At 37.3% G+C, this 23831-nt stretch overlaps 2 protein-coding genes across 2 annotated transcripts in view; one reads left to right on the top strand and one right to left on the bottom strand.

Annotated features, from left to right (window-relative positions):
• The window catches only part of LOC110843539 (hemicentin-1), a 55644-nt gene extending 47516 nt beyond the window's left edge, over positions 1-8128 (bottom strand). Inside the window, exon 1 of the mRNA XM_022089504.2 lies at positions 6221-8128. Within this exon, the coding sequence (XP_021945196.2) occupies positions 6221-6275 (55 nt within the window). The 5' untranslated portion in view covers positions 6276-8128. The remainder of the gene's footprint in view (positions 1-6220) is intronic.
• A 796-nt stretch (positions 8129-8924) lies between these two features.
• Positions 8925-23137, top strand: LOC110842987 (E3 ubiquitin-protein ligase CBL-B-B). Its single transcript, XM_022088883.2, has 21 exons — positions 8925-9683; positions 15136-15184; positions 15285-16023; positions 16139-16175; positions 16264-16302; positions 16383-16720; positions 16830-16885; positions 16965-17111; positions 17200-17250; positions 17335-17415; positions 17488-17519; positions 17626-17731; positions 17817-17859; positions 18091-18158; positions 18227-18335; positions 18417-18476; positions 18640-18723; positions 19935-20015; positions 20129-20478; positions 20557-20720; positions 20799-23137. The coding sequence occupies exons 3-21, from the start codon at positions 15898-15900 to the stop codon at positions 21824-21826; spliced, it is 3000 nt and encodes a 999-aa protein (XP_021944575.1). The 5' UTR covers positions 8925-9683; positions 15136-15184; positions 15285-15897; the 3' UTR covers positions 21827-23137.
• Positions 23138-23831: the final 694 nt, after the last annotated feature.

Raw genomic sequence — 23831 nt, 5'->3', positions numbered from 1 at the left:
ATAAAGCAGGATTTTAAGTGCTTATCACCAAGTTTCCTCGTATGTATTTAGGCATGGTCTGGAACCAAGCAAGTTTTCACCCACTCCTGGCTTACAGCCTATTCTGGTCTCTGCTGCTACTGTTATATAACTGCAAATCTAATGTGATGGAGGGGAGAATACAAAGGAGTGTGCGACACAATGTCCACCAACACGTCCAAAAGAATTACAAGAGAGGAGGGGCTCAGGAGAAGTGAAGAGGAGAAAGTGGACGGAATCCTATCTGATTTTCTTTCTCCTCCTCCTTCTTAAACTGATAGGAAGAAGATCGAACAAAGTTTTTGTAGTTAGTTTAACAGTAACACGACGTACGTGTCCTCAGGAGTTGGAGGGTCGACGACGACACGACGCATCCAACAAATTGCAGGTTTTCCATTACAACTTGAAGCAGAAGCAAATATTTGAGCCAAGATGACTGACTTCAATTTCCGAAGAGGAGAGCTGGATGTGGGGGAAGGAAGGGGACAATCGGAAATACGGACTTTGGAAATTACAAAAAAACTAGTCGATGGGACAAGAAAGTCGACATCATGTGAAGAAAAAGTGGGAGTTTGACTTGAATTGGATAACGAATTAAATTGTGAATGGAGTAATTTACAAATTCATTGACTTTAAATTAGACTTCTGCCTTTAGTCGTTTCAATTCTAGTAATTATTATTACGCTCTCTTCTTCCGAAATCGTATCAGCCTCATTTTATGGCAACTTTCTACTGAATCAATAATAAATTATGTAACATCCTAGAGGGTATTATATGATACGTTACATAATTATATGACTGCACGTTATACAGTTGTATCAATTTATTATAAAACGTAGAAGCACATCTAATTTTTCAGGTGAGTTGCAAGACATGAAAAGCGTGGACTGGAATTATGTCATCAGATTGGATAATCTTTCGCATGAGATCAACAGTCCACCAACGTAAACAGATGAACGATACTCGAAAGTGAAACCATGTAATTTAGGTAACTACAGCAGTTCACGAAAAGAAGATCATGACGATGTACAATCCACACAGCCTGATCCAATGTGACGTAACTTTTTATTTAAGGGGCGACTACTCAAATGCTAAGCACAGATCAGGATCGTACGAGTCCAAATCTTCACATACAAAATTGGGTATTGCTGTGAAATGCATAGAGAGTACTTTTCTTACGTGGTGGCGAGATAAGCAATATTCTCCTACAGGCAGAAATCTTTTAGACTCTTTTACAATGTTTCAGATCTTTACGAGTTGACTTTTCGGGATTAAAAAGGAAGGAAACCAGTGGTTTAGTAAGTAGAAATGGGATCACTTAGAGTCGATCTCTACATGTATTCACATAAGTATGTTCTTCCATGAATAAATGCTTAGATTTTGAGAATTTAAAATCTGGAACCTTTGGAACTATGCATGTTTATCGAAATATAATGCAATGAAAGATATATATAAATATTGAAATTAAAAAAATCCACCCAACAATGCGATTAATACTCGAAAAGTGAATGTATTAAGGGGCATAATTTGTCCGAATTTTACAGATGGTGTTACTCACAAGTTGGCTGAACATCTCCGATTCCTCTTATTTCACGTCTCCTTCCCTTAACCCTTTCCCAGTGCAGATTTATTGCTCTAGTTTTCATTTGATATTCTTCTTGGCCTCTTGTGATACTTAACGAGGTTGAATTATGCTCTGAAACCCAATTACTTCCGCTTCTAACTCCTCCATCCCTTTCTTTCAGTCAACTAACAAGATAACCGACCATCATGTTTAGAATAACTAAAGCCCACTCTGATCTTCCGCTCCTGTTAGACACACACACATTCTGTGAGCTCCAACAATGTTTCTTGACTTTAGACCACCAGTTCCTTTCCCTTCCTCGTCCATTTACCCGTCTTAAGGCCGCAGCTCCCACTGTTTGGTTAGCTAAAAGCAGGATGGAGCAGATAAAACAGGGTTGCCTATCGTATACGTGTATACATATTACGGTGAACGATGGAGAAAGCTGAGCACATCAAATTCAACGACATAAGAAGGAGAAGAACCATAATTGGAGTCCATTCAGCTCAAAATGCTTGATGAAACCTTAATAATACGATGGCAGGCTTGGTTAGTTATGTACTTTTGAGCGTATCTTTCTGCCCCTTGATTTGACCTCTTGTTATAATAATCCCATCAATATTTACATCCCAAAACTCACTTTCTTGCCCTTGTCCATTAACTCCTCCATGTATTTTTCTGCAAATGTACATAGTTGATAGGCATCGCATAGTTTGGTTTAACAACAGATGAAGAAAGTGCAAAGGGCGGATGAATTCACTTATTTTTCACTACGTCCATTAAAGCGTATTGTTCCGTTAGTTTGATGGTGGTTGGGAAAACGGTTGTTGTTCTCCCTCATTTGAAGCGAGGAATGTGTGTGTGTATGGACATGGAGGCTTTCTTTTGGAGGTCTCTCGAGGACTTAAATGAATGGCAAAGTGACTTTGACGCATGAGAGAACATTCTTTAAGCAAACAAGTGTATGTACCTTCTTATTCAACCCAATTTTCAAGTAAGCTATCTATCGATTCTCCTCGTGCACCATTCTCCTCTTCCAAGATTAGCTTAACTTATTCAATTATCTCGTGCTCCACATCTAAATCGGAGATCTCGCTGGAAATCTACATTCCAAGGCGCACCCATCTGAGTTCCTTCCACTATGAAATGAATGTATGTAGCTACATACGTATACACTCGGCAATGCATTAACTCCAATCAACCGGATCGTTAGCTTGTCCCTGTTTTTGCTCTCTCTCGTTCCTTAACTTCCTTATGTGTACGTAGGTACTTATCCTTATGTACACTTGCAGGAAAGGTCTTCATCTTGGAGTTTATTGGATGGTGGGTGGGTGGGAATGGGGTTAAGTTGAGAAATTACAAAGTCAACAATTCTGGCATGGGAGAGTGGATGAGCAAGTAATGTAATGTTGCATGCACTTCTAATGTGAAGAATAAATGCGTTTTGGCATGAGGAAATTAGTCGTGTTGTTGGCCTTCTGAATGTGAACGTGAGATGCCTCCCTCTACGGAGTCTTCGGAATTGCTACTGCTGCCCCGTGTTTAATTACACAGATGAACGGTTTTACAAGTCGATAAGAGATTGGAACAGACGCGGTCGGGTTACAGAGACTAATTGCAATCTTATCACTCGAGCAGGCACTCATCCGAAACAATTCTCTCTCTTCTTCTTCTTGGGTTGGATTGGATTACAAGAAGGAAGAGACCTGATGGATTGTTAGGATTGGGAGAAATCAAACTAAATCAACTTTGTTTATGTAAGGAAAGGAGGTGGAGTGGGGGCTAAAATAATAGGGACAGAGTTAACATAATGATTTCACAACTGAGGACACACGAATTATTGACAGACGGAGGGAAGGTTATGCAACATCAGTCCAATTACGTCCTTCCATGCTCAAAAGTTAAAACTTTACACAGCAAAATTGTTTTATTCTAGGAGAATCTACATGTTGAGTAAACAAGAAAAAGTATGGCTGTTCAATCCTCCAAGTTTTAATCAATCCCAGACACAAAAGGACATATGTAACAGCCAACCAGTTTTCTCCTTCTCTTGGAACAATGTTTTTAGGTAGTTGCTCCTCACTTGACTAATCTTGGCAATTTATTTTCCTTTTTTTCATGGAAATCTTGGAATGAGTTATCAAAAATTTGAATTTCAGATATGAACGATGACTACTTTAAATGGCAATTGAGAGTTATCAGGACTTTCCTTTATGTATGTGGAACGATGACCTGTATTGTTTTTATATTTATATTATGTGTGTAGCTGTTATTGCCAGAATTGGCTGGACAAGTTCGACCCGATTATGGGCAGGGTTAGAACGTGTAGTTCAGCCGCGTTGTTCAGTCCAATTTAGAACAACCTCCTTTGAAATTCGAAAGAAGCTTATGCGATTAGCTACTCCTGGACAAAGGGAACCCGATTTATTGAGGACAAAAGTTGACTCGTTTTATTTCAAAATCCAACACTGCCTCGTGAGAAGGGCAAAGTCTGCGCGTCAAAGACTGTTGTGAGAAAACAAGGCACTCTGACACAGATTAAAGAGGATTTAACCAAGGGAGTGGTTCAAGCAGCATTGTTCTCAAGAGGTTGAACAGTGTCATTTTCACTAACAAGCAGAAACAAAGGGAATGTGCCAAAATCAGTGAATTTCCAAGAAATGGTCAGCAAAATCAAAATCCATGGGAAGAGTCACATGTCAGGTTTAAAGCCCTTGATAACCTGCGCACCTAGATATGTAGGTAACTGAACACTCAATACATCGTATAGTTACAGAGAAAGTTGTGCTGTGTCCTCGTGGTGTAGAAAACATGGGGATTTTGAAACGAAATCCGGCTTTCATGTTCGAGATTTGTTGTTGGCTGGATAATTTTTGTCGGGTAGAAAGGTGCGGCTCGGCTACGTTGGGAAAAGTTCAATCAAAGAAGGCAAGAAATAGTTGAGACGTGAAGGGGGCTTTTATTTAGGGAACAAAGCAGCTTTCTGCCGCTGGTCTGCTGGAATATATGTATCTTTATCCAGCATGTATGAACATCCATATCGTGTGTAGGGACAAGTGGAGAAAAGTATCTCCGCACAAGGAAAAAATGCAATAAAAGAAATTTGAGTTGAGAGAGGAAGCGGACGTCTGAAATAGAATGAGGCAAGTTTGTGGAACGCTACAGACTTCGGAAATCGGTAAAATCACAAAATTAAATTTTCACTTGTTCAAATAAGTTAACATTCTGGGTTGCATGGAGGAAACAGTTTTCGAAAGAAATCGCAATTTTGTCTGTAGAGATTTGTTTCAGTATGGCTGGATGTTCTTAATAAGTTGCATGTACTTAATGCATGAAGTGCAATTTATTCATTTACTGAGACGAGGCAGAAATTGGTTTTTTGCAAATATCTACATATCCCAGCATTGAATGACGCAATATTTTACTTTGACAGCGACAATGACCTGCTGTGCCGTAAGAAGATAAGTTGGCGTCCCAGTCAGTTGCACTAACTTATGTAAATTATGGAATCTGCAGCCGATAAAGAGGATGCCAATAAATTACAAGCACAAACTACTATCTCGCACTCAACTCAGATTCTTGAAATAATTCCAGGAAGTAAAAGAACAATTAAGGAACAACTCAATTCTGTTGAATGTCTTGGGTTGATTTTCAAAACAAAGAACGGAATTACAGAGTCGAGCACACTCAAAGGAGCGAACATGGCAAGAATACGTGCAACCAAACCGTTCTAAGAATATCTATGTCTACGATGGGAGTGAGTAGGTACAAAGCAAGTAATGAATGTGAAGTAGTAGATTAAAGTTTTCCAGTGCCAAAGAATTTTAACTGCAGCGTGTGTGGTGTGGTAGTGTGAAGCGGAGGTAATAAAGATCTCCAGATTTATTCCTGCATCATATCTCAAAGCCAACCCAATCAGAAAAATCTACAAAGCAAGGGACAAAGACAACACAGTTCAAACTTTATATCGGAGACGAACAACTGAAACGAATCTCACCATTTTGAGAATACTTTTAGTAGAACAAAGACACGTATGCGTTGCAACAACTGCTAACAATAAAGTGAGACATACATATGTGTATCTACTAACATGTCAAGCTACGTGGAACTCTACCTCATTTTTATTGTGCTCTACCCGTCTCAAAGATTCCACTAATTTTTCGGCCTTGCACTCACAGCAGCCTCTTTTCCATCAACCACAAAACCCAATTTGAGTGAGATATTCAAACCCAAGAAACCCTTTTGTTTTCTGTCTGCTTACATCATCAAGAAGACCACCACCACGGAGCAAGGAACAAGGAAAAGTTAATTTGTCTGAAAACAAGACACACAAATAAAATTTTCGTGTTCTCGCTTCTCTCAACTAAATGGTCTCTTTCTATCCGCCATTGTGCTCCTTGTGTAGTTACTTATTATCCTCGGTGAGCCGGTGACAATGATAACGACTCTGCTGCTCTTCATCGCTGGAAATGAACAGCCAACAAGCACAGAGGTGGTTTCACATATGAACATATGCATACATAGATCCACCACAGAGGTAAAATACTTGCATGCAAAATGTATGCATGTTGGTTGGTAGGTAACGTTTGGGTAATAAAGTTGGGGAAAAGTAAGATTAGAGAAAAGTTTAAGACTTACAAAAGACTAAAATGAACCAATGAAGCCCGGCCCACACCATTGTTTTTCTTCTCATTATCCTCTTCTTCTAACGCCACCAGCAAGGATGAAGGAGACGTGCTGCTGAGATGGGCATGTTGTTGGTCGACTCATTCATAAACACTTTCACTCTCGTCGACGAAATTTACGAATATAATTCAACAACACCTGCCTACTCTGGAGAAATCAGTTTGTAAAAAAGGCAAAATGCACACAGAGCAAGGCAAGAAATACTTGTTTTTGTTGCTCGTATGTGTGTGTCTTGCTCTTCGTACGGGTTTACTTTATGCAAATGCGACACAATGTTTCTCAACCATTTGTTCGGTATTTGGAATATGCACGGGAAGAAGGAGGAGGAATTTAGATTCGAATTTGATGGAACTCAAGCTGCGTCCGTTTCCGTGTACAGCGTCCGGTCTCCATCCAAAGTAGTCCCGTATTTAAGTCAGTTTCAAATACGAGGCTTGCTGAGGCGGAATTGACGTACAAAGAGATGCAGCCACGTATGTATGAAGCTGGCTGACTGGTTGGTGGTTCTTGGCGTTAGGTTGTCCGTCCTTATGTATTTAGGCAGATAATTCACTTTGTGTATTTGTATAATTTTTGTAAAAAATTACTCTTTATTGTTTGATGATTTTATACCTCGAATGTCTTAAATTTTGGGAAATGGCGTGACAAGGAACTATACTAACGTATTTAGGCTATTAAAATACTAACGACGTCTTTGAAAGCTTGAAAGCCTTCCGTTCAGAATAAGTCTATTTTTTCCTTCTAAAGAAGACAACGACACGACGCTGACCCACTTTTTATCTGCAAGGTGCTGGTGAAATTTTCTCTTTAACAATCCACTACTCACTGAAAGAGAAAGTCGAAAAATTGTCTCTTCTTGTTCTTGTCCGGCAGGAATTTGAGTTTTTTTGTGAGAAATGTCTCTTCCCCTTTCTTCTTTCATCAACAATACAACGACTTCACAGTTGAGTCGCAATTTTTAACACTTTCACATCCACGCCATTATTTTAGAGCTGATGTCCCTGCATAGGAGAGGGCACGTGCGGAGAGTGTTTCTGGTCGCAATATTTCTCTGCCTCCTTCACGGAATCAAGTCTTTCAAATAGTTTCTCCAACTCTCTAAACTTTAAGACTTACCACGAAAGCTTGAGTTGTCTGCAATAATTTGGCTTTCGTGAACTGTCAACGCGTCAACTTTGTGCTACCGCAGGCCAATCCGTCTCACTTTACGCTCTCAAAGTTCATCAGGAACTCGTATGATAATGTCTCCTGCTACTCGGAACAAGTTGCAAAGTTTGTCAACTGCATCTGTCTACCGTTGTTACTGAATAAAAAATTCATGGCGGAAATACGGTGCCAAAAATGAACTATGTCCATGAATCTGGATTTTGTGGATGGCAGAATTAGAAACAAACAGAATTTTTTTCCGGACACTAAAATATATGTACTTTCTCCAAAAATCCTTTGCTATTCTTAGAAGTAGTGTTTATTCAGGGTTTAAATTCAGTGAAGTACCTAAAATCTGGTGAAACTGGTATATACAGAACGTTTGTTTTTAGGGAGAATCAAAATTCAGCTATTCACAAACAATGATGCCCGTAGACATTTCGTCCATGCAATACAACGCCGGATTTGTTTATATGACATGAAGTCAAGGGTGAAAGTTTTGGAGAACTGGGAAATAATGCGATTTCCCAGAGACACTAATGTAACGGGGTTGTATTTTAAATTTTCACTTGCACTCAAAAAGTCGCGAAATTAAAGCTCTCTTGGTAAGTAAGTAGTTGATGACCGGCCTCGGAAATCCAAGTGAGATTGCAAAGTGCGACGTCAGAGAGCGAGTAGGTCCGTTCTCCACCAAGGTCTGAGCGAGAATGGAGGGGAATGGAAAGACCGGGGAGTTTTACGCCGTCTTTTGTCCCTTTCCAACTGCTAGCCGAACTTTCTGTCCGTTCCAATAACTCCTGAGTCAATATATTTACAAAATTTCTCTACAAAGAGAAATGTGCTGTGATGGGCTGCAGTCATGAACCCACCCAGCAAAAATTACATTAATTTGCACATATGTAAGTATATGTTTGTAATTTGATTTCAGCAATTGCAGATATCAAGTGGTGCATACATGTATATAATTGAAGGTGAGATTAGTTATAGTATTAATATAATATAAACATTACTTGCTACAGAAGTTATAATAAAATGGTGCATTTTAAAAATTAAGTTGGAACACAAACAGAAGTTGGACTAAAGGTAACACATCATAGATTACCGTGCGGTATTTAGTAGTTATAATTTCTAGCAAAACATTGGATCAAACTAAAAGCCAACAGGGATAAAAACAAAAAGTCTCAAGTTTCTCTCTGCAGTCTCATCTTACATTTCCCCAAGGCAGTCATCATTAGTGTCTCACCCATTCCCACCTTAGGCAACTACTCACGAGCTCAGCGCATCCTGTGGATGGGACTGGAATAGAGCATTCTCCTTTCCACAGATGGCCACCAAGCCCCACAAGCAAAGAAAAGCGTTGACACACATGAAACCTAAGCTCTGCTGCACTTGGTTTGATTCAAACTGTTTGAATGAAACACAGGTCCATTGGCTTTTCGTTCAAAAGTACGAAACTATTCCCACTTACTCACACAGACAAAATTGGCACAGGCGAAGGAAAACATGAAATAAAACTGCCTGATTTGTCCTCTCATTCGATGACTATTGCTCCATGTCAATCCACATACCGCAAATAACATTTACGTGGAATGCCAATTAATAGTAATGCCAGTTCAATGTGTAATATGGTCAGTTGATAAGAAGTCGTAGGCTTAAAGGCACTTGTATAAAGCGAACTGAAATACCGGTGCATCATTTACAACCAATTTGAGTTACTTCCCATGCTTTAAACGATTAAATTTAGCCGGAAATTAATATTTTCATCACGACGCGAGGCTGCATAGTGGATAAAAAAGGTGAGGGTTGAGTTTGAGTTGGTGGTGCTCGGAGTTGGCCGAGTTGCTTTCATTCACGAAATCTCGGCCGTCGGAGACGAGCAGAGAGCCTGCTGCCCACAACATTTCAAAAATCCTCAAACACAAAAAAACGAGGTTTTATAATTATTATGTTTTACTGGAAATAATACGTGGAGGAACTTTAGGACGACAATTAAGAACAAGCAGCTGTTGTTTTTGGATGGTGAAAAGTTTCCTCTTTGACATTTTTTCCTTCTCTGTGAAGACAACAGCGAATAGTTTATTTGCGTAAAATATGTCGTTTATAACAAACCCAACTTTGTTATTTAGTGTCAAAAATTAAAAAGTGTGTGAAATCATGTGTCTATTCTCGGACATAACTTATAATACAAGTGATTGGTAATATTGTATGGATCTCGAAAGTCATGGATTGATTTAACTAAATGGATTTGAATTTTGGATGCAATTTTGAAGTAAGTTAATGTTGATTTTACTACTTGTTAATCATAACTATTGCCGTAAACTGTAAACATTAAAAGTAACAAGAAAGAGCATAAAGGAAATTAAACATATTTTCGGGTCTCAAATTTCATTACTAAATCAAATTATGATCGTGTCATGCTTTTTGTCTCCGTTTAGTAGTTTTATATCAAACCGAATAGAATTGCATTAGTCCATAATTAATATCATTCCACATCCATGTCACAAATGCTCAAACTTGTTCCCGTAGATTGTGGTTGGTGAACATTTAATTAAATTATAATTACATCCTGCGTCAGCGGAGAGAAAAGTGTAATGAGGTATACAAGTAATATTTTAGTTATTGAATTCTAATCCAGGTTGTCGCATAATTAATTGGCTTTTGTAGTAATATGGCTCTGAAAGATCTCCATCTAAAAATAATTCATCCCAAATGTTCAGTCAGCGTTATTTGTTTGATTGCAAAAAATGTTATTGATCTCTCCCCACTCATTTCATTCATGACTGTGTATCTGTAGTACACGGCATTGTCCTTCCTCGAATCAAGTAATCAAGTTTTTAGCAGATAAGTTGTTCAAACTTTGACGATTTCTCAGGACAGATTTGCTAGATTGTTCTTTCTAATCAGGATATACATATTGGTATGCTATGTAGATATGCCCAACGAATGAACGTCTTTCCTTTTCCTGTCCAAAATAGTCCATTCATCCATTGATTGGTGGATTACAGATTTTTTATTATTTATTTTAACTTCTTGAATTGAAGAGATTTCTCTGTCCTCTTCGAATCTGAGAAATTAATAAAAGTAAAATTGCTGTCTCAATTTATTCCGTTATTTTTGTTGTGTGATAATGAGCTGTCACATTCGTCCCGTCCATTGAATATTATTTAATTGAGCTCTGATTCATTTCCCATTGTTTGCTAACTCATATTTTATGGCAACAATGAAAAGAAGCGAAGAGCATGCATGAATGAAGAAAATTCATTCTCTCTGAACGGTCGACGGACATTTAAATTTCAATCCGAATCTTTTGTTCAGCTAAATTATTCTCATCATCATCATTCTTGGAAAACCACATTAGGATTGTGGTTTCAGCGTCATTCGGTCGCTCTTCTTTTAGTCTTTCTCCGTAATAACAAGCAAACAGGCGACATATTCATGCACAGGAAGGACCATGTTCATAGTTTATTAAATGCGAGAAGAAGGAGAAACATGGATGGATGGAAGAATTATTATCATTTTGCTTTGTCCTAGCTTCGAGGCATTTACGTACAGCCTTTTAGTTTTAATGAAATGCAGAATCCCCAAAGCGAGTCATGATTTTGACTCGGAGTTTACGATGGCTCATTTCATGATATCCGGTTCAAAATTGAAATGGGTAAAATATGTATGTGTAGTATGCTAAATGCTAGCGAGCCAAATAATAAAATGCTGGTTGGTTGGTTTGTGTTGGTAGGTGAAGGAAGAATAAGAAGGAGTTGATAACACAAACGTGAATAGAACCTCATCATCCTTTTGTGCACCCATTAAGAAATTCTGCAGGTACAAGCATCATCATTTCATATCTCCATCTCTCCCATAAACTACTATTTGATATGGTGGTAGTGGTGAAGCACGACTTCATTCCACATTTTTTCCATTTTTATCCGATTCGTGCTGTTGGAGACTGCAATAAAACTTATTTTCATCATGAGCTGTCTTGTCCATCCTCTCTTTCTCTTGTCTGCGTTTTAGCTATTTCACCCACAATTTATATTTCTCTAGACGTTATCATCCGTCCACAAATTAATTACTTAATACCACTTATGCATAATGCTGATGCTATGTTTTGGCCTAGGTTAAAATCGCATTTGTCAAAACACTAAATGGATACTTTTAGCACATTATGTATACAAGACGGATACGAGTAAAGCGAGGTAAAGGTTGTCGTTAGTAAGATTAGCATACAAAATTATAAATTATTCATTGTTCTTGACATTTTGTGGTTTTGTGTGGCCATATAAAGCATATCTATATATGCTAATCGAGCAGTGGAACTGAGGTTCATTAATTTTAATTTGAGAAGAACTTTTGCCTTAGTAGTGACATTTGTGTACGAATTTCTCCCACATTTTGGTCGTTTCTGAGAGATCTAATAATAATTACAGTCTGTTTTACATATGTATGTTACAAAAACCTTGAATAGTGTTAATGAATGCGATTTTCAGAGGAATATTGTATCCTTGTTTCCTTTCTCAGGGTTTTATATTTTAAAGTGAGGAAAATTCAAAACGTGACAATTTTAGCCATTTTAAAACTTTTACTTTCTCAACCAACTGATGATTACGAAACTTGCGTTGCCAACAGTTCGGTTAACCGAGAGAGTGACTGGCTGGATTAGCACGACAATAGAACCTAGAAGGAAATTACGTGAACATACGAGATATTTGGAACCTTGAGTTCAATAGAACACAACATTGCACTTAAAGAAACCATTCAATTTCCATGATTTCGTGAGCCTGCACATCCCTTCATTCAGTGTGAACTTTCAGTATACTTACTTGGATTGTGGATCCTTAAAATATAGGACCAATCATTTTGGCAAGTGGCAATATTGACCGGCTATTCGATTCAACTAGAAAGTCTGCCCTGCATTGGATTACTTTTCAAAAAGTTTTGTTGCTAAAAAGATATGCAATATATAACTCGTCCCTGGAATAGATTGACTGACACTGTCCACGCTAAAAAGTTTTGTTTTAATTGGAATTTGCTCGTCTTGTTTTTGCTGACTGACGGCAATGACGCATATCGAAATCAATCTCTTGCACCACACAAGTTTTCTTTGCAGGTCTTTATCGTTCAGAAGTTGCAAATTTTCTGTACAGTTTGAACAAATGAACAGAGACGACAGTTTTGAATTTATTAATGCAAATGACTTTCATTCACACGTTCAACTTTTCTTAACAGCCATTCAGCTCGTAATTCATTCATTTTGATCTCCATCATCATCATCACGTCACAATCTCCGGTCTCTCCATTGACTCCATTCAAAAAACGAATAATGAAGGTTGTGCGACTGACGTTGAAAATTATATTCTTAATATTTTGTAAGTCAGAAAAGAGAGAGAGAGAGAGGTGAATGATGAATGTACCTATGTGTAGAGTAGCCTATGTAATTTAATGTGCCATCTCACTGAGCTGCTAAAAGTGAGATTTAACTTGAAAAATGCAGGTCGATTGTGGTTTCGTTTAATTTTAATATCCTTTCGCATCGCCGTTTCACCAGTTCATGATCAGAGAGGGAGAGAGTTTGGTTGTGACACCACTATCCAATTCAATCCAAGTCATGCCATACCGTTATTAAGCTATGACATCCTATGTGTAATACGTTTTATAACCATGAACCAAATCTAAATCAGCAGCAGAGGAAGTAAGTAAATAGTAACGTGGAAAGTTCGGAGCAAGAGAGATGTGTAGCAAGCAAAGACCATTCGCGATTTTGCACTGCATAATACATCACTCGAGATAGATTCCCTCTCAAACTGTGTACATATGTAACAACCTCTGAGTTTGTGAATGAAGCTTGACTTGGCAATTACTCTTGTTGGCGATTCAACGCTGGATTATTCATCTTCAGCAGTCTCTCTCGTATCTGCGACTCCATCGGTTCGGATGTAGGAGAAGGAGAGCGGATGTTGTCGTCTGTGCGTGTAGATTCAACTTTACGGTTTAAATCCCTCACATTTGGAACATGGGTTTCCTCTACTTTGCATGAACTACGAGATTTGCGAAGGATATGTACGCATTTGGTTTAGAAGATCGCATCGTCGTGCCTTATCGTTCTCCGGTCCCATCATGACAGATGCAAGGATTGAGTGGAGTACACTGTACGACGCAGTTATGTCTGGGGTCGGCGGCGTTAGTATGGCGAAAGAAAAAATGTTGTACACTGTCGCAACCGTGCTTTAAAAGTTTTTGTGGTTCTCGTTCGTTCGTTCGTTCTTCTTCTCATGTTCTTCTATTTCTAACTCACCTTTAGCATCGTGGTTTCATGAATGACTGCCAACAAAACGCTGAGAAAGACGTTCTTCTGGGTATGTGTCAGTTCTACTCGTGTATATGCTTTGATTCTCATTCATTCATGCTGCGGTTTCATAAATAAGCCATGCCATCCGACCTTCTGACCCGATTTACTCTGCACAGCCAACTAGTATTGTGTTGTGTTCGTAACACTATGTATGAATGAATACATCATCCCCTAATATTCCTCATGCCATAATTCTTACACTTGCAAACGCTTAATTTATTTCAATTAATTTAAAAATAAATAGGTGATGAAAGAGTGCATTATGTGGGGAATACTTATTTTATTTACATGTTTCCCCTCCAGTGATTGCATGCAAAATGTAGGTAGATCAATATAATTCCCCAACTGTATTTGGAACCTAAGTAATTTCTATTTAGATAAATGCTGAAATATGCAACAAACTCCTTGCTCATTCCATGGATGGATAGATGTGGCAGTAAATTAATGTTAGCGCAGCATAATATACAGCAGCATCAGCATTTTGTGGAAAGGGTATATTTGCGTCTGGAGATATTACTTGATTGCTATTTTTCTGGCCTGGCGTGGGTGTCGGTCGGCAGTGGCGTGATGCAAGAAATGTTTTCGGGACTTCGAGCCTGACTGATTGTGAGTGCGAGTGACTTTGGTATTATGTGGCTGGGATCCTTTTCGTTGCTGGAACAACGCTACCGAAATGATCATGCTGAAAATAGTGTGTCGTTTACACGCTCTCACCTGAATAATACATGTCTTGGAGTATGTAGAATAAAAGTTGCAGCTCAAGGTTGCCTCACCAGTATTTGTGATTTCATTGCCATAATTTCGACATCTTTCTAACCTTTATGATAAATGATGACAACGTGATTGGAAAGTATTTCAGGGTGTGTTTATCCTGTGTTTTTAGGAAAACTAAAATTCCGTCGATATAATAGTGTAGACTGTTGTATATGTAAATAGTACATATTATTCTTTACTTTGCTAGGATGTCTTGCTTGTTTTATTCTGAAATTTAGAAACTCCGTCAGGAAGAATAAATCAGCATAGAGCTTCAAGTCTGTACTGTATGACTCTCCAAAATATGAAGGATGTGCTGGACGGAATATGAAGGACAGATGCCTTTTGCAAATATTTATTTTGTCAAATGTTTACATTTATTATAGTCTTTTAGCTTAATTAGTAAAACATATCACCTGCCTACCATGCGCAGTCCATAGGACGAATAAATACGCATAAAGTCAGAAGAGCGTCTTAAGATAAATGCACTGCAAGAAATTGTACAGTGTATGTTGTAGAGAATATCTGCCAAATCCAACTTATGACGCATTTCTATCAATTAATTAATTAACTAGACTTGTTGAAATAGACAGCAATATTAAATTTTCTCCTTTTCCTCTTTCAGGAGCGAGCCTCAAGACGTTGCTGGTGAGAATCATATAAATCAGTTGTTTGTAAGTTTGTTTATTATAACTTTTTACTATTCGATCAATATTTTCAAACCAAATAATGCTCAATTATAGTTGATGCACATCATGTGTTATTTACTTACAGGACTAAATCCGTTAACACCGGCAACAATCATCCTCTTGATAAAAGTCATCAAACACAATGGAAATGGATACGAGTGGAGAATATAAAATCAACGCAGTACTTAGTGCAGAAGAAGAATTGAATAATATTTAATTGAAGAAAGAGAGAGAGACGTAGGAAGATTGCCATTACGAGAGCAACATCAATGCAACATCTTCATAAAGTAGGAAGTTCAAGTTCGCACACTATATACTCACTCCGTTACTTTTGCTATCAATTGGTATTGTATTCTGATTGTGCATTCTATTTGGACGCAACTCTTACAACAAGCAAGCATTAGTAAAAAGCAACTGGTTCTTACTTACTCAGCACTCTACGCTGCTTTGTTGACCACTGAAGTGTTTTGCTACAAGTTTGAATCTTTGAATCTCGGTTTTTAGTGTGAGAAATAATTCAAAAAGACTCACTGTGGCGTAAAAAAATACGTTGGAAGGAAACAGCTGAGTATGACTGACTGTGCTTAATCAGATCTAACCACAATTTTATCAGATTCAAAGAAGAATAGTAAGAAAAAGTCGGTGCGTTTGAGTGCGTTATAGTGAAATTTTGATATCTTGCTACAAATGTAAAGGCAATGAAATTAAGAGGAACAATGGCGAGTAATAACAATAACAGGGACAATAACAAGCTTCCGGCTTCTTCGCAAAATAACATCACTTCTCTGTTCTCCAAAATACATGGAGCGTTTTCGGAAGCAATGGTAAGTTGATAAATAGTTTTAATATACATTTCATGTAGAGCAATCCCAGAGTAGTTCAACATCAATGTCTAAAATATTACATACATTTTACAAAAATTATACAACTATTTTGCAGTCCCCACCAAAGCTCATCATTGGTTTGGACATCACACGTAATAAGAATATTATTTATTTTAGCAAATGATAATTCTGTCCTAGTAAATAAATTTTTGATATCATTTATATTTCAATATTTCCTAGCTCGAAGGATGGCCAAGACATGGAAGCTTATGGACAAAGGTAGTTAATTCAGTTTTTTTTATACAAATGTGATTTGTCATTTAAATCAATTACAATTTATCATCAATTGTTTGTTACAGTCGTTAAGCTTTGCCAACATTCTAAAATGAACTTGAAAAACTCTCCACCATTCATTCTGGACATCTTACCTGACACATACCAGCACTTGAGGCTAATTTATACAAAATACGAGGATAAAATTTTAGTCCTCAACAACAATGAGTATTTTCGCTTATTTATCGAAAATTTACAAAACAAGTGCAAGCAAGCAATCAAGCTATTCAAAGAGGGGAAAGACAAAATGTTTGACGAAGCTTCACATTATCGAAGAAATCTGACCAAGCTGTCTCTCGTGTTCAGCCATATGTTAAGCGAGCTTAAAGCTCTCTTTCCAAACGGTGTATTTAGCGGCGATCAGGTAATTTTTTCACGCTTCAAAATAATTGTATGACTAATGTACAATTATACATACATGTATGTACTATGAGGATGGATTGTAATACCAAACTTCTATTTGACGATTGCAGTTTAGAATTACTAAGGGAGATGCTTCTGATTTTTGGAAAGCTAATTTCGGGAATAGGTATAAAGAACAATTTACCAATTGCTGCATCCAAGTAAAGAACATGACGAAATAATACATGTTTCTTCGTGAATTGTAGAACTGTAGTGTCGTGGAAGCAATTTCGTCAAATCCTGAGTGCTGTTCATCCTATTAGTACTGGTCTAGAAGCAATGGCCCTTAAATCCACTATCGATTTGACCTGCAATGATTATATTTCGAATTTTGAGTTTGATGTTTTCACAAGGTGAGACCTAGATATGTGTTCACTTGTGTACATATCCATGATTTGTATGTAATTGAAATATTAAAACTTGTTGTGTTTGGACATAAAGACTCTTTCAACCGTGGTCTACATTGCTACGAAATTGGCAAATTTTAGCTGTGTAAGTGATTTTTAGAATCTAAAATGTTAATCATGTGCATTCTTATATTTTCACGGAATAATGAGCTTTATTACACTATTCCAGAACACATCCTGGATACGTAGCCTTTTTGACATACGACGAAGTGAAAGCAAGACTTCAAAAGTACATTACAAAGCCTGGAAGGTAATTACTATACGCATTTTATGATATTTACTATATACAGTGTTTTATGCAATATTTTTTTTTAATTTCTAGTTATGTATTTCGACTGAGCTGTACTCGTTTGGGTAATAATTTTTCAATATAAAATTTCTAGTTTTGACGAAACAACGAAACAGATAAACTAGATTTGTTGTTGTAACTATCTAATATATTTTTATCCTGTATTATTAGGTCAATGGGCGATAGGCTATGTTACGGCTGATGGAAATATTTTACAGACAATTCCACAGAATAAATCATTGTGCCAAGCTCTTCTCGATGGATATCGGGAAGGATTGTGAGTTTAATTTTTTCTTCATTGTATTTTCAGTCACTCCAGCTAGAAGAGCGTATATTTTAAATAAATATCCAACTCTTTTCAGCTATTTATACCCTGATGGAAGGAATGTAAATCCTGATTTATCGGTATGTACAAAGATTAATGTTCAATCATATGAAACACTTATAGATATGCAGATGATTAATCTGAATCATTTGGCTCGTCATTTGAGCTTCCTCAGAGAAGTCTGGTTGGGATAGTTGCTTAAGATGTGTTTTCTGTTAGATAATGAAAATGCCTCTTTGTTGTCTATTCAGCCGGCATTTACATTGTAGATTAATGTTTAATCTAATCTCGTTATTTTATTTCTCTCACAGCTCACAGTGCAACTGACACCTGAAGATCATGTCAAAGTTACACAAGAACAGTATGAATTGTACTGTTTGTAAGTATTCAATTTAGAAAAAAATACAGTTAGATACCAGATCTTTTATGACTAATTTGTACTTATAGTATGGGATCAACCTTCCAACTTTGCAAAATATGTGCTGAAAATGATAAAGATATTCGGATTGAACCTTGTGGCCACCTTCTATGTACTCCATGTTTGACTTCGTGGCAGGTAGAGTCACCAATTCAAGAATTTGAGTGATATCAAAGGAAGGACGGAATATTATTATTAACTCATGACTTTGTTCCGCAGGAGTCTGATGGAGTGGGCTGTCCATTTTGCAGAGCAGAAATTAAGGGAACAGAATCTATCGTGAGTCCAAAAATGCTTAAAAATTCAATTTTCCACAATTTGGTGACTATTTGTAGTACATTTAAGACCAACTCATCTTCAACTCGATATTTATATTTTATTGATAATTGAGTAAAGTGTTCAGAAATAGATTTCTTATCGCTACCCGTTGATTTGTTTTCAGGTGGTAGATCCGTTCGACCCTCGTCGTCAACATAAGGCTGGATCCACGGGGAATTTAGTTGATTTGGAAGATTTGGAAGACGAGGTAGAGGATGATAATGATCAGAACCAAAATTATTCTTCTGTAATTGCATCATCGTGATTGTGTTTCGTGTCGTTGAAATTGTATAGTTCTCTCTGCCCCATGACTTGTAGTTATTATTCACATACATTATAAGAAAACATACTGATATTCCAAATGTCGCATCATTCCCATTAATTTCCAGAGTTTAAAGAACCTGTTTTATTATATTATTATATTTATGAACAATTCCTCGTTCCATTCGTTATATTCAGTGGTGCACTTTTTTAGAGGTCAGAGTGCAATAGCTTCAGCATATCGCAGTGTCTTATTATAAGCACGCTTGTTCAAAACTTTTACTTTGAAACCAAGTCGAGAAAATGCCAAATTTTCATCACCGCTTTCTAAATGAACTCTCTAGTAATGCTCCATTCCAACAGCTTAACCCTTTATTGCATTGTTTTGTAGGTGTAGTGTAGATGCAGTAGTAATACGCAATTGAAGCCATTTGCCATTTCCAATTGCTAAACTAGTCTGCTTTTATCTAAATATAAAGCTTGAAAGAAACCCATATAAATATTTTTTGTGCACTAAATGAGACTGCCGTTCATTTATTAAACTGTATATTTCCTAAATTATCGTAAATGATAGGAAGTGTTTTTTATTATGTTGATCAAATGTTTCTTTTTATGTAAGTCCAAGAGATGTATTATTTTATACCAGATCATCAAGTGTTAAAAATTCAGTATTTGTGATCATCCTGTTACTTAAACAAATGGAGGCAGGCGTGATTATTAATGACTTGCCGATGTGAAAAATTACATATTTACGACGACGAGTACTCTTACACAACCCTCGTTTGTTTCTGTCCTCGTTTATTTCTGTTTATGATGACTGCATGATTGCAAGTTTGTTTTCTTTTGTATCCTAAGATTAACATGTTTACTACATTCTTTGCAATAATAATCGAATTTTGCATGAAGCGATTGTATTTAGTGTTTATTTTATTTTATTCTGCACTGATTGTGGTTTTATTTGTGCATCGGTTATCATACTTTTGTACTGTATAGAATGTCTATAAGGTTACACGAAGGCTTCTCTTGTATTAAGGTTACGATCAGTTGTTCAGTGTGGGAAATATTTTCGTTATTTTTTTTTTGTTTCGGCCATTTATTGTTGTCATTCGTTCTGGGAATGTTCGTACGGCGTCTTGAATAGCATGATTTTCTCCACAGGATGGAGGAAGCTGGAATCATGTTAACAACTCTTTACAAGCGCTTGCTCTTTCTCCGAGGTCAGAAACGCCAGATACAAGGGTAAGAACAACCTTTTCAATTATTCTAAAAATTCAAAAGATCCCAATTTTATACATTTTTATTTACATGCATATTAACTGAAACTGCTAGTTTAACTCATAATTTACAAACAGTGTTCGAGTCACAGTCCTGGAACTACGCCTCGCGAATCGCCAAGGTCGGGACGAAAGGATAACACCGAGTTGGACTTGGCATTTAGGATAAAAACACGACCGGTACCGGAGCCATCCACCTTGGATGCTTGCGTTGTATCTTTCACTGAGAATAGTGCAAGCACCAGTGGTGTTGGTAGCAGTGCGAGCAGTAATAGCAGCGGAAGTGGTGGAACCGTAGCAATAGGTCAAGTTCCAAATCAGTCGTCTACAGATGTTGGACCTCCAGCACCTCCACTTCCACCGAGAAAAGCATCCCCATCTAGAATTCCGGTGCCACAGAAAGCAGAGTCCCCTCAAATTTCATCCAGGTAATTTTGGGCATGAAAAAAATATGAAGAACTGCAAAATCTTTAACTGAGCTCATGGTTTTATAATTACTGTCATAGACCAAGGGAGAATAAAGGCGGAGAGTTTCCAAAGTCATCACACCCTGGTCCAAAAATACATCCTCGACCAGAGACCAGAGTAGGAAATGTACCAAGAAATGGGGATGGAGAAATTTCAAACAGTGGAGTACAAATTACCAATTCAACATCAGTATTAGACAGAGGTAAATTCTAGTTGAATTGTGTAAAGGAAACTTTTTAATTATATTTGTAAATCATAGTTTCATTTATCTACTTTTTAGGAGAAGCGACCGAAAACGGTTACGATGTACCCAAAGTGCCTCAGAATTTAAGTAGTGTTAATCTTAACGCTGCCAGTATTTCGTCAAGTGCTCATCCAATCCCTTCAAGCAATAGTGGACCCGCAAGAAGTGCAGAGAGTTGTTTGCGAATGCCTTGCCAACCTTCTGGTCAAATGAGATCCCCTGCTGTTCTCCAAGTGAATCAATCGCAAATTCGCCACGCATCATGTCCATCGTTAAACAATGCACAATCAATTCATCTCGTCGCACCAAAGTCTTGCCCCTCGTCGGCTGTAGTTTCACCTAATTCTAGTCATCAGCTTTTGTTGCCTATTAATATTTCGTCGTCTCCTGTGCTTCCTAAAGCCAACCCTAACCCTAACCTTCCATATAATGGATCAAGCAACGCATTACAACTGGGCGCTGTCGGTAGTGGAAATATTTCTGGTGGAAAACCTGCTCCTTCAATCCTTCAGCCGATGAGACATTCCCTGCATCCACAATGTTCCGGCAAGGAAAGAACCCCCTCGTCAAGTTTTTCAACCAGAGTTGTGGTTAGTGGGAAAAAGTCGTCGTCGTCTGCAGTTGTGTCACAATCCTCTGGAGATGCTCTCGTCATGAGCCGAAACGTGCCTAATTCCACGAGTAAGATAGTTCCTCTAGTTCCTGGCACAGGCACTCAAATCAACGACTCAGCAATAAATGTGCCAATGCTTTTGGCTGGTCCAAGCTCTTCTCAATACCCGGTAGAAGTAGAAGGTCACAACTATGAAAATACTGGAGGAGGTGGACGGGGATTCAGATCACAGGACCATAATGAAATGCGAGGGAAAATGCGAGAACTTGTTGACAAAGTCGCAATTGATGATTCGACATCATATGAAAATATTAATATGGATTACATTTCACGACTAACGGGAGAGGGGTTTCCGCAAGATTTGGTAATTAGAGCGTTAGGAATTAGTCGCAATGACATTGAGATATCTCGTGATATTTTACGTGAATTTGGAACTAGAGCCTCATCTTGAAAAAAATTAATAATTCGCACTGTCAGCAATACTTTCCTTGAGGAGGAGCTTCCGGGTATGTAGTAGGGGTTCGATTGTGTAACATTTTGTTGAAAATGTTATTGTCGTCTGTTATTGAGTCTATTCAAGTCTAGTCTTATGGAAATCAAATACGTTGTCCGTTCTGTAGGCCAACTGCCTGCTAGTGACTCGGTTCTTCTGTGTAAATTGTTATTTTCAAATAAGACTGGTAAAAAAAGAGGATGGAGCAGAACGAATGCAAAATAAATAAAATTAGCCACCACACATGTCAGACACCTTATACATTAAATAGTTTAAGATACACACTGCACCTTATAAAAATCTATGCCAAAATCAAAGTCACAAATCCAAGACTTAGTAAACTAGACTCGTTATTAGTAATCCGTATGTATTTATAATAGATATTGTGAATTTTATATTTATCATAATCGATCTTCGCTCAGCCATACATAAATATGTAGTAATATTTATTTACGGTTCTTGTATTTTACCTCAGCGTACAAAGACCCACCTTGTCGTTGCCTGTAATTTTTTAACTCTCGCTACAGAATATAGTTGCATTATGATTATATTTATAAACATAATATTCTTATTAAATATTATGGGCAAGCACGTCAGAAAGGGGCAGTTAAGACGAGATTGTGAAATGCCAAGCAGAGACTGATTCCTGAAAAAAAGTATTTTTACAAATTGTAACTTTTGTTCTGTCTCCACTACCACTGTTGTCTGACTGATGAACTTTCACCACAATATATACAAAAATTATTTACGTGACCATCTTTTATCCCAATTAAACTCCAAAATCTTGCGCTAAATTAATCCTTTTCTAAAGAGTTAGTTTCATATTAAATTCATTTTGAAAATATACAAAACTTGAGTATTTATGATGAAATTCTATATAGTGTACAACAAACCATTGTTAAAATGTATTTTCCTTACCTTTCACTCTCTGTAAATATAGTCAATGCAATGCCAAAAGGGTATGTAACTATCTTTTTACGTACACATGTCGCCACCATACTATACGTCTAAAAATATTGTGAATCACCACTTGACAAAGGTATATATGTACATGGTTCTAACTACTAAAACCATTTTAACGTTCATATTCGCCTCGTTCAATAATTACTACATATGCAATTCTCCCTGTAATACTTACATGTATAACCCAACAAGCAACCCCAAACTTTCAGCGTAATAATGTTGATAATTAAAAAGTTCGACCAATTACTGTGGTAGTTGGTGATTTATTATTAAATGAAATATAATAAATATATGCTTTGTCAAATATCAGTTTCATGCTAATTTCATCCCATAAAACCTCTTATATGTCCCGAGCTGCATCATTCAGCATTCGATAACCACTCTCTCGATTACTATCCGTTTGAACAACTTGATTTATAGACAAGAGTTCCTCGTACTAAATGGTACTGCATTTCCAATATTTTTGAAGTTTGGATTTCAAGTTGACTGCATCAAAGCATCTACAAATTTGGAATCAGATAATCAGACCAGTAATGGGGGCAAACCTGCTCTTACAAATAATACGGTTTCAAGACAAATTAATTTTGAAATCTACATTTGAGAGACAGGACAACGTGTTTAGCTCAACACTCTGATAGAGTCAATTGATGTTCATTTCATGTAAAATTGCAAGTTTCTGAGACAATTTATCAAATTTGACAGTATGCAAAATAGTGTCAACCACAGCCCATCGTAGATCTCGTCCAAGCCAAGAGAAAGTCTGCAAAAATCAGTCTAGTGGTTCGTCTAGAATCTCCTAACAGACAGATATGTATGACTGTTCCATAATCCCCGATTAAACTGGTGGAAATCAGAGGAGAATCTCTCCTATAATCTGTCTCTCGGAGGAAAACCCCGAGAGAAATCTGAGCTGAGACAATATTGCACTCACATTCTAATCCCTTTTTCCTTGCATACAGGCTTAAAATTTATAGTGAGAATGACAACTGTCTTGAGTAAT

Source organism: Folsomia candida, unplaced genomic scaffold (genome assembly GCF_002217175.1).
Source record: "Folsomia candida strain VU population unplaced genomic scaffold, ASM221717v1 Fcan01_Sc002, whole genome shotgun sequence".
Lineage (NCBI taxonomy): Eukaryota > Metazoa > Arthropoda > Collembola > Entomobryomorpha > Isotomidae > Folsomia > Folsomia candida.
Note: the sequence above shows the minus strand (reverse complement) of the source record. Positions and strands in the feature narration are given on the sequence as shown.